General features: G+C 36.5%; 1 protein-coding gene across 21 annotated transcripts in view; it reads right to left on the reverse strand.

Annotated features, from left to right (window-relative positions):
• The window catches only part of MYT1L (myelin transcription factor 1 like), a 305799-nt gene that overhangs the window by 90193 nt on the left and 203350 nt on the right, over nt 1-12256 (reverse strand). For 16 of the 21 annotated variants that reach the window (XM_064650442.1, XM_064650448.1, XM_064650457.1 and 13 more), the window contains exon 6: nt 10402-10775. In XM_064650442.1, the coding sequence (XP_064506512.1) occupies nt 10402-10775 (374 nt within the window). Of the gene's footprint in view, nt 1-9384; nt 9478-10401; nt 10776-12256 lie in introns of those variants that run through there. The other 5 variants (XM_064650451.1, XM_064650443.1, XM_064650453.1 and 2 more) reach the window with 2 other exon arrangements.

Genomic DNA, 12256 nt, shown 5'->3' on the forward strand with positions numbered 1-12256 from the left:
CATTTCCAACTAAATATACACATGCCAGCTACGATGGCAGTGGGTTTGTTGCCAGTGTCACAGTGACTGGAGCAGCACAGCCTTGGTGCATGACATCTATGTTGAAGCTCTACACTTGCAGAAACAACAAGCAATGAAGTGGATTAATCAAACAATTAACCTCAATAGCCAAATTTCCAAAGTACACACATGTACAGAGATAATCTTACACTGTACAAAACTAAAACCTAAGTCTGAGTCTGGTCTCAGGATGCTTCCACTCAGAAGTTATTTCGCTTGAGTTCATTGGTGAAAATAATGTACATGAGATAAAATCAGTGTATTTACTTCTGCCTGAAATTATTTTTGTTTTTATGTTTTTCACCCTAACATATTTCACTTTCAATTGCCCTTTGTGTGATTATTTTTAGGCTCTAATCTCATTAACTTAATTTTCTGTGCACCAAAGTGTCTGAGCTACTTAGGAGCCAATGGAATTAACCTATCCAACGAACTTTTCCTCTCTGTCCCTTTGTATATGGTGCTGTATTATGTTTTATGACTTCAGAATTAATTTATTAAATGGAATTGCATCAAATCCATTCCTAAAACTCAGATAAACTATGTACATTATTTCCTCACTGCCTATCTTCTCAATGATGCACAATTGCAGATTTCAAGCAAAACACATACTTGCCAAAGGACAGTTATTCTTTCTTTAATTAATACATTGCTATTACTTTTAGTTATGCATTTCTAAACAGTTAGTAATATTGGCTCATTGCTGTTTGCATCTTATCGATAGATCAAGTGTAGTTTAATAATCCTTCTTTTCAATATTATAAAAAGTTTCAGAGAGTCTACACATTTTGGATGGGGTTTTAGAAGTGCTCTGCCTGCATCTGGTTCTGATTCTACTAATGACAATGATATAAAGTTCCATCACTAAGGTGTAAAGATGCAGTAAGTTACAACACATCATGAACTACAGGAAAATGTTCACATATTACTAGAGAGGGGAAAATGTAACAGAAAAGATTGTGGTGCATGACCTATGGGTTTGGGTATTTTGTCTAGCCCTGATCTTCCACCTCATAGCCTTTTAATTGTTAATTCAAAGATTCTGCATAATGCAGATTCTAGACTGCAGATTTCACATCTGTCATTTCCTGCTGTCTGGGAAGGAATCCTAGCAGTATATTTCACTTGGTCTCTGCAGTACTACCATGCTGACCTCCTAATCATTCCTTTACATTTTTCTGCATTTTTTTCCCTGTATAAGCCCTGTCCTCTCTTTTACATTTGGAACTTATTGTTTCCATTTCTTCAGCCATTGAATCAAATTTGTTCTTAAACTCATACCATATCTTTAAGGGGGATTTCAACATGAATCACTCACAACAAATCTTATGAGCAGCAGCACTAATTTTTTCAAGACTTTCAGATTAGACTCCTTATGTGACATGTTGAATAGAAAGGAATAGTCATATTTCTATTTTTCTTGGTGATACATCTATGCTTATCTGTGGCTTAAACCTGGGAGACATCTTAACATTGATCAACTGTTCAAGGCTCTGTTTCTACATGTACTGAAACAGCTCCAGCCTTAAGAAGCTCTCTACCTATCTAACATTTAAGCCCTGAAGGATTCTAGATCTTAGGTCTTTTTATACATAAGTTCCCAGAGAAACCTAATCCAATAGGTATGCTCTTACGCACACTAAAAGAAAACAGCTTCCCATGAACTGTTGCTTTGACTGCCTTGCCCAATTTGTAGCCAAGGGGGGAACTGCCTGTTTCCTTCTGTATTTTCACTGCTTACCCCTTCCTGCCCATTACCCAGGTGAAATGCATTGTTTAGTGGGTCACTCGCTAAAGAACTATAAGACTAAGAGACTAAGAGTATAAGCTCTCACAGTTTACGTGAATTCAACACCACATTTCCCATGAAAGTTTGCTAGTCACCACAATAAAAAGCTAAACTGGATTCCAGCTCCATTAGGAAGCAGAAAACAGAAGAGTAAGTCAAGCCGTGAGACAGTTAGAAAGTCCTTAGAGCAAAGACAGAATGCAGCATGTCCTGCTCTTCCAGAAGAATGACCCTCTTTGGTCTATATGTATAACAGTTCTGGAATGTTTTTTTGAGGGAATGAGAGAGCTCCATTAGAATGTGTAAGAGTGTTGCTTATGCAAAGCAGTCTCTGGTGTAGTCTCCAACCTTCTGTGTTAGCAAAGAAGGACATGTGGCACTGAACTTCTTCATCACCTCTCAAAATTAACTCAGGCACCTGCATTACAGATTTGGGCAGAATTTACACTCCATTCTATATTGAAACATTTATCTCATTCCACAAATGTAGCGGGATCCTTGGCTCCTAATAAAGTATTTCAGTTACTATTCACTTAAAAGTTGTCCTTTCTGGCTGTATTTTCAGAGTACATTCACAGACTGTGCTCATTAGATGATAAACAAACACTATGATGAACTTTAGTATACTTTTTGTAAGTTCAACTTCAGTCCTATTCCTTACAGTTTGGTAATAATGATTTGTTATTCACTATTTCCATTATTACTTTTTAAAATATATTTTGTTCTTACTGATTGGAGGCCAAAGTTTTTTTCAACATATTGCAATAGAGGAATTATCAATTTTTAACTTTCCAGTACATGCCAGCTTTTAAAATTGAACATAAAGAAAATGTTTTAATTATTGCAGATGACAGAATGACAATCTTCTGTAAAAACTTTAGCCCTATTCATTATAGAGTGACAAAGAAACTGTTTAGCAGATGCTTCTTGTTTATAGAGAATTTCTATAAGTGCAGGCAGTTGGTGAAACAATAGATTTGATACAATAGAAACGAAAAGAAAAGCAGTTGCATAGCATGACTTAAAACTGTATATAACAAATAAGGAATCTCATCACATTTGCTTTGGAAAAGGTAATGACAGAACTCTAACGTGACATGGGCCTGGGCATCTTTGCCAACACTCCTGTGTTAGGTGACTGGAAGTGTTCGTGCCACACAGACCTTTCCCTTATTCCATCAGTAATCCATGTCTGCGGAGAACAGGGAAGAAAATGGCTGCTCGATTTGTTTGCTTTTGTAATTGTGAATTCAGGTTTTCTGTGGCGTTCCTTTAGTGTCACAGCAGTACTTACTCTTCCTACCAATAGTATAGCCTGCAAAATTAAGGGTTTGGGATGACAGAACTATCAGATGATGAGTTCACCTAAAAAAACCCCACTAAGTCTTGAGCTGTCAATCCTGTTAACTTTCTCTGACAGAGCCACCATAAGTTTTTGCTAAAGCAGTAATATTTGCTGCACAAAGCATATAATAGCTGCCATGGTTTTCACATGGTGTTATGGATACTTGACATGCTTAATGTTAGTGACTATTTTCAGTACTTTCTGTATGAAGCTTTAATGTGCCAAATAATTCTGAGGATATCAACAACAGTGACCAAACCCAGACTCCTTTAGGTGGTTTCTTTCCTATCATTAGTTCTCTTTCTCTTCTGCTAAATGACTTGGCCTTCCTTGCTGTCCAGCTCATGAACTGTAGCTCCCACAGTCTCTACTCTTAAAAAAAAAAGTAAAAAGCAGAATACATTAATTTACAGAAGGGGAAATAACTCTTATGGTACAAAAGGACTATGTCATATGGGATAGAGGTGACAAAAGAAAAAAACTGAATTGTTCTGAGACCTGCAAAATAAGGAAGAAACGCTTTCATAGTACAAAAGTATTCAGGATTACATATATATGTTCATTACACATCCATGTTTTTGTTTCAAAAGAATGCTTTGTTAGGTTTATATATCTCAGTTAAACAAAATTTATGTGACTTGAGGCATTTGCTAGGACTGTAAATTTGATTAGTGAGAACAGATATGGATCAGAAGAAATTACCAATCCAGTCTGCAATTTTATTTCATTTTATTATTTCTGGGAGGAACTCTAGTAAGGTAAAATTATAGCTACCAAATAAAGTTCCCTGCTTTTCAGAGTGAAAAGCTACTGTTTGTGTTCACTCTGTTATGACAAACACTCTAAGGCCAGTGGGAATTGTGAATTAATAGGGTGATCATAATTTGCTTTTAGAGATACACTCTAAACACAAGAGGAAAAATAGGAACTTCTAACATTAACCAAGCAAAAGTTATTTTATAGAATCATTACATCTGTAGTGTCAAGAAGGATTTGTGCAGAGTCTGTGGTCACTGTGTAAGCTGCAGTACAGTGTGGGCAATGCAGCCTTTGAAGTAGCACTGTGAAAGGCAAAGGAATTCAAAGCCAAAGCATAAAGAGTTCAGGTCTGTACAACCCATGAATATGTTTCTAGGAATGACATATCCCAGATGTGAGACCTTCTACAGCATATTATGTTTATAAATATGGATGCAAGGGGCTGCTATATAATGTAGTTCACTATTGGTTCTTTAAAGAACTACAACACATAAGTAACCGGCTTCTTGGCACAGTTGTGCCAAAACCAGGAGATCATCGGCAGTGAACAGGTTACAGAGAGTCTAAATGAGAACAAGAATACAGTACTTTAATTACTTCTCCAATCCATCTTATTCCAGAAAGAATTAATTTTACTATGTGATCTGTCCAGACAAAAAATGAAATAGGCAAAATCAAGGATCCACTCAGCATTTTCCTGCAGACAGAAGGATGCAATGGAAATGCAGAAAAGGCAACCTCTGCACAGCCTCTTCTTGAGGACTGCAATCTGTGAGTATCCAAAGCAGCACTGCTGAGACATGGTTCCTTTGTGGACCTACTGCTGCCGCAAGACTAGAGAAAGGTTTGGTCACAGATTAGCCCTGAAGCAATTTGACATTACAATGGGCCCAACATCTCGTTCAGCTAACACTGAAGGAAAGGTTTAGTGTATTAGAAACACAAACAAGCAACCCCATGTCACGTAAAACAGTTTCAGAATGAAGCAGCATTGTGGTGCCAAATTTGTTCCACAGTGCTTTCATGGAACTAAGGTCTTCAGTTCAGACCCTGAACTCTCTAAGAATCCCAATGTCCTCTACAGGATTTCTGCTGACATCCACAAAATTCTGTCTCGTCAAAGGTGAATAATTTCTTTACACTGCATAAAGCTATAATTGAATCATTTGCTCTTGAAGGATGAGATATTTCACATTATCATTTAAGGCCTTTTATTTGTAGGGAAGGAGCTAAATATGCAAATCTCTACATGAGAATGATACTTAAGTACATCCCGAACTTTAAACGTGGAGGTTAAGATGAAAAGGGCTACATAAAGTTTCTAGACACAGCCCAGAAGGTTTACTGAGCCTCTGAATTAAACATTCACATAGAATGAAGTCTTCTAAAACAGTTCTTCAAGGGGAGGGAAAGTTAGGGATGACACGTGCAACACACCACCTCATGTAAATGGAACTCTACTGGCATAAAGCTACACTTGATTTGTCTTGATGCAAACAAGCTCAGCATCAGACGCAATCTCACTTCTGAGAATTAGAAAATAATGTTTAAATAATGCTGTTTAATGCGTTTAAATTATATTGTCTATGAGCAGCAAACAGTAAAGACCTTGAGCATGGAAAACAGCAGTAAGCAAAAGTTTACTAAACTAACATCTGAGTCATATTTAAGCAATCAGCCAACCAATCATAAACACATAATAAAGGTAATAAAATTATCTGAACTTTTTCCACAAGAACTAGAAATATTCAAAGGGTATTCACCAGCTAGCAGTTTCCCCACCCTACTCCAGCAACCCTGAGGTTTCCAACTGTGAACTACCTGTTCCAAATGTTTTAACTGCATTATTTCCAAAAAAAATTTTCAGCAAAAATGCTTAGTCTGAATCTCTCCATAGGAAATATAAACAGCTAAACAGCAGAACATGTTGTAATCCATGCCTGCATCTTCAATGCAAAAAGAAGGTATCAATAAAAGTTCTTATGATGTTGTTTGACCCAATGACTCCCAGGCTGGAGTACTTCGTAACAAGACCAGAAAGGAAACTTTAACTTCTTATCCTGGGGACACCAATGCAGTGGCCAGGATAAATGTCTTCCACAGCAACTCTAGTTTTTTTCTGTTCTTCAGATTATTATTGATGAGACACTCTAAGCACAGGTTATCTTCTTTTATCAAGGTGTAATATAGCAATAGACTTTATTAGCAAGGAGTTTAGATCTGCTTCACCTTGTAACCATCACGTATTTATTTAGTCTTCTTTAGCCTTGGAAAATAATTTTTTTTCTGTATACGTTGCCCTAAGCAGTGAAATTTTGCTTTCTGGCTTCTTAATTTAAAGCTATAATTTACTTCTGTTAGGTGCTTTTCCTCTGAGGTACACATGAGTTTAGCTCCCTGCCCTGATTAATACTGAACACCTACTGTGTTCACCAAAGAGATGACCACTTTCCTGCTAACAGTTTAAATAAATGAATATGATTAGTGGTCAGCAGGCTAACAGATGACCTTGCTAATACAGATATGTTGTCTTCATTTTATGAAGATGTTTACTTTATCAAGAGTGTTTTCAGCAGCATGCACAGCTGGAAAGCTGTGTGCCACCATGCTTTCCTCAGCGCATGAGCTTCTTTCATCTTTTAAATTGATATTTGCATCTCCTCTAGCTTAGAGGACATAAGTGCTTCAGAAGCACTTCAGAGGGGATCAAGAAGACAGTGGAGGGCACTAACAGTCTTAATGGAGCTTACAGGTGTATTATATTCAGGGTCTATCTGTCTGCATTGAGTTTATGCAAGTAAAAGAAAAAACACAAACATATTACGAGTTTTTTAAAAACCATCCTACAATTTAAAGAAATATGGTTGGATTTGATGATCTTAGAGATGTCTTCCAAAATAAACAATTCTATGATTCTATGAAATAAGAAAACAGGCAGAACATCTATCCTTATGTCCATGTGCTAGGCATTATTATTAAAAAACCTCTACTGTGTCTCCTCTGAATTCCAAAGGTTCTCAGCAGCTGTCATCACAGAGAAAGGGCACTCCAACAGCAGCCTTTACTCTTACTCCTTCCCATTTGTATTGCAACTTACAGGTTATGTTATAACACAGGTCATCTATCTGTCATTTTTTCCTGGGATATAAGGGAAATAACAAAGATTCATCTTTCCTTTAGTGGACCTGTTGAACATAAGGGCTTTCCAAGTCTCTTCATAGATAGATGGATAGATATCTGTTCTTCAAAGAGATTCAGATTTAATGGAAATTTCAAGAGGATATGTTAGCCATTGATGGAGAGTTTTTAGCATTAATTTTGGTTCAAAGGATTGTGTACAGAAATACGGGCACGGAATTGGGGACTCATTTAAAAAAGTTTGGTTTTTTTTCTCCTTTTAATTTTAAATTGTTATTTTGAGATTTGTGAGACTGTTTCCTTAGGACATATCTGCATTCTCCAAGTCCTTTAGTTTATCAGTGACAAGGCTACAAAGATGTGATTTTCAAAGGCTGTGATGGTTTCAGTGAATGCTCAAGTATTTTCAATAAGAACTGTTTACCTACATGACCTTTATAATATCTATATCCTCTGAGAATCCCACTCAAAATTCACTTTCTTTTAAACCAAAAAAGTATGAGCAATGACATGCCAGTGATGCACTTTTGTTTCCCAGGATTTACCCTTTTCTAAAAGAAAACTAAATTTGGCCTAAGAAACAGTAAAATACCTTACCCATATGCTCCTACCCTCTCCCTTCCCTGCCCTCCCCAATTGTTTCCTCTATAGTCCTGTTCTGTATTTGTTGAGGAATTCTTCTGTCACCAATACTTATAATTTTAACCTTCTGGCACCAATATTTATGATATTAACTCTTTTGTCCACCTAGGCTATAGTTACTTATGGAAATTTTCTGAACAGCTATCATCTACAGCACCAGTGACAGAAACCTTTTTGGGAACTGTCAGGCATCCTGGTGACCAGTGGATAAATTCTGCATTTGGTTTCTAGAGATAGGAATACTAAGACACATTCAGACTTCCTGCTAAGGTGACTTATAGGGTGGTTTGCTACAATATCTACATTGTAGTGAGCAGCAACTGATTGTATGAACTAAATTCATAGCTGACAGACCTAATTTTCCATACAGTCAACAGATAAAGGTAAGAGTTATATTTAGACCATAAAGTTTAAGAGCACTAACTTTGCACTTTTTTCCCCTAGAAAATCAACAGTCCAAATTCCACCAATACAGCTTTTGCTACAAGCAGAATAAAGTGAAACTTCAGGATCCCTATTGGAATCAATAGGAAATAAACTATTTTAAAAAATCTGATTCATTGATTAGCTTCTAGACCTCACCAAAACCAAAGTGTTATCACTCTCCACTCCTTGGCATAGATATAAGGAACTTCATACTGCCTTCCTCATTAATTGCTAGGAATTCTTTCTTGTAAATCATCTTTGCTCTAACTGGCACTGTTGCATAGTGATTACCATGTTGATGCTCAAAAAGATCATTAAATACCTTTCTCATAAAATTCTATTATCACTTTTCCAATTTTATGAGGAATTTTTCTTAATGGCTAATTTTTTACATAGAATATATATATATTTATTAATGTAGATTTGTTTTATTACTGGAATAGCATGGAATCCAAAGAAAAACTTGACCTACCTAAGTTTTAATTCCAAGTAATATGCAGAGCAGCTACAGAGGTACCTTTGTGAATTTTTTGCAGTTCTTAACCACAGCCTACTATATATGGAAGGAAAGCAGTCAAAAAGCAATGTCAGCCTCTTCACATTGATTAGGACCACTAACTGCATGTGTAACTGTGTTGGAATAACTAAACCACTGTGTTTCATTATCATAGAAAAATAAACTGAGTGTCAAGCCTGCTGGTTTGGCAGAAGCAATTTTCTTGAGCTCTTGAGTTTTGCTTAGGTTTTTTTTTCCTTTTATAATTTTTGATAGTGTAGATTCAAAGTTTTTAATGTCAGCTGAAATCACAGCAGCAGTTGCACCATAACCTAAGCACCAACAAACTCAGTCACCATTATTTGTTAAAGAAACTGCTGGACATCCTGTGCTTGCCCATCAGGAGAGCAAGACCAGCTGCACATCAGCCTAATTTAACACAGCTTCTCTTCCAGGTTCTGAAACAGCAGAGTTCCCTGCAAAAGGAAATGGCTTCCCTGTTGCATCAAACTCATGAAACTTTTAAGATCGACCATTTATTCTCTACCAATTTTGTGGCAAATTCAGGCAATTGAGGAAATGCTACAGATGCAGTATCTGAGAAAGTGTTATAGCCACCCAGCTGGCCACCATCTTGCCCAAATGGAAAGAATACTTTCAAAGTCTTTCTTTAAGATTTAAGATCTGACCTTACAGAATGCTGAAACAAAAGTCATACAACTTTCATACCTGGTTCCTAAGAGGAATCCAACTGAGGAGTGCTGAAAGCTTTTCTTATATTTTTATTGGTTAGAAAGGTGAATCTACCCAACCAAAAACGTGTTCCCTGAAAATGGGAACAAAATACTTTTTAGATAGTTCATTAATTTTTGCATGATTCCTTCATTTCACCCCAGTGCATTATGATGTCTGTCATCAGCATATGGACTCTTGAGTAAATGGACACTAAACACATATTTTGAAAGTACTGGTTATATAAAGTCCAATATCCCAAAAAAAGAGGAAGTCGAATAGGCTAATCACATTGCTATTGCATTAATTTAGTTACTACCAGTGACCTGTATGTCTAAATGGCACTTATGCCATAGCATGATAACCAAAATACATAAATTTTAGAAAGACGTTATTGATGTAAAGCTGTCACTATTTTTACTGGAATCAACTAAAGCACACAGCATTCAAGCCTCAAAGAATCAAAGTATATTATAATAGTTAATTCTGAATAGTTTCTTAGGGTAAGGGGAAGTATGGGCAAAATTTTTGAAGGGAAGAGGTCCACTTTTACACACAAAAATTATCTGCAAACTTGTGACAGAATTTATGTGGGCAATCTTTGACATTCTATAAGCAGATCTAGCAAATACACTTGCAAATGATCAGTACAGGCACCCAGCTGTAGCTGATGCTTTGCTTGTACCTTTGTGAATATTCTCCTGGTAACTGCATGCATTAATCCACTACTAGGATTACATTTTATGCAAGCATTTTTAGCATAAACACACCTCCACCCTCCTTGTTTGAAATGTGAGTGCTGGTGTATTAAAAAATATTTGGAAGACAGACTTATTAAAATAAATGTTAGGAGAACACAGTGGGGTATATTTTCAGTGTGGAGCAGAGAGATTTAACTGCATGACTTCCATTAGCTTTAATGAGAACCACATAGCTAAATCCTCACACACCACACTAGAAGATTAACCCAGAAAACACACATTGTTTACTTTTTACTAATACTCTGATTATTACCACGTTCTTCCTCCTCCTCCTCTTCTTCCTCCTCTTCTTCTTCCTCCTCCTCTTCATCCTCCACATCTTCACCTTCCTCTTCATCCTCCTCTTCTTCTTCCTCAATCTCCTCTTCTTCTTCTCGATCTATCTCCTCATCATCCTCCTCCTCATCACCTTGCTCCTCATTATCATCAGAATATTCCTCTTCTTCTTCATCCTCTTCCTCTTCTTCCTCTTCCTTTTCATCCATTTCCTCTGTTCCATCAGTTTCATAGCACTCATCTACTGAAGAGTTGTCTGCTTTAACCACAAAGGGTTTTCTTTTGGGGGCTGGTTCTTGGGGTTGCTTATCTTGTGTTTTTCTTTTTTTTGCCAAAGGACATCCATAAACACTGTGCAAAAAGAAAAGATGTAAATTATTACACTATCCTCCAGATTTCATTTAGTCATATATACTAATTCTACACCATGATTAGTTGCTGTTCTCAGAATGCATGTTTTCAAAGTAAAATGCTTCTTACACAATACTGACCAAGGGGAAGGACACTTACAAAACCTGTGAAATTGCAAATGACTATCATTTGCCTGAAAATGTCACATGCATATGACAGCATAACAGTTTCAGAACTGATACAAATGTGTGTTTTTCCTTCTCATTCTTTTTTCTCTTCAACATGTTACACTCTTCTCTAAGGCAGATGAATACAGTTAAAAAAACCAGCAATCTTATCCTACCTGTAACGTATCAGTACAACAACCAGGAATAAAGCAATGCTTCATAATTTTGTAATATTCAGTAAGGTTTTGATTGTGTGCAGTTAAGATACATTTCAATGTTGTTTTAATAATGAAAATATGACCACATTCTTAATGCTGCTGGCTGTTATTATTATTATTATTATAAATATTGGATCGCTCTTAAATTCTCCACTGTTTTGCTCTATTATACTGCAAGACCAGATAAATGGGAAAGCAAGATCCTCAACAAAACCAAAACTAACAGTTTTCATGCCCAGTGTTGCAAGTGTTCTCACATTGAAAATAAATCAAACAATAAACAAAAACCTTTGTCAATGAAGGAAGTCATACTTTTCAAAGTAGAGTACCACTTCATCATCAATCATTTTAATGCACTGGAAAATAAATAGTATTTCAGAGTCATGGTCTTCCATCAAAGTAGCCACCTGCTTCTCTAAGGTCATATAATCCATGTTTGTTGAATCTGATCCACCCCATGTAACCTCTATAATCTGTGCAGAGTAAATGCTCTCCATAGTACCTTTTGTTCAAAGAAGTTCCTCTTTGAACTTTTTTATTGTGTGATTATAAACACTACTCAAGCTATATCAGTTTTTAGTCTTCTTCCTCTGATTACCTAGTTTTGAGACATTTAAATTGTTCTTTATAGCCCTTTCTGCATATCTACTTATAACTTCCCATTTTACATTATATTCTCGATCCCTTTATCCCAATGACAAAACACTGAAGATCTCTTATCACTTTCTTCCACTCTAATAATGCTTCCCATTCTCTTGACAGACCACTGAAAAACAGTTTTCACCACATTTAGTACTACAGAGTGCTCAGTGTTGTGTCTTCATGGTCTTGATCTTGGTCTAACTTATCTGCACCCCAGCAGCTATGCATCCCAATTACTTAAACTGCTACTTAGGTAAAAAGAATTTTATTGAAGTACCTAACTTAAATATTGTCTTACCCAAATTTTAAACCACTCATTCACAGTCTGCCTGGGACGCAGATATCTAAGGAATATACACATGCTCCATCCAGCAGGTCATGCGGCATATTCTGAGGAAGAGCATCCCTTTATAGAAGATGAGCCCCAGTGCAGCTGGATGCAAGAAACTCTGAT

The sequence above is a fragment of the Pseudopipra pipra genome, chromosome 3 (genome assembly GCF_036250125.1).
Source record: "Pseudopipra pipra isolate bDixPip1 chromosome 3, bDixPip1.hap1, whole genome shotgun sequence".
In the NCBI taxonomy this organism is placed as follows: Eukaryota; Metazoa; Chordata; class Aves; order Passeriformes; family Pipridae; genus Pseudopipra; species Pseudopipra pipra.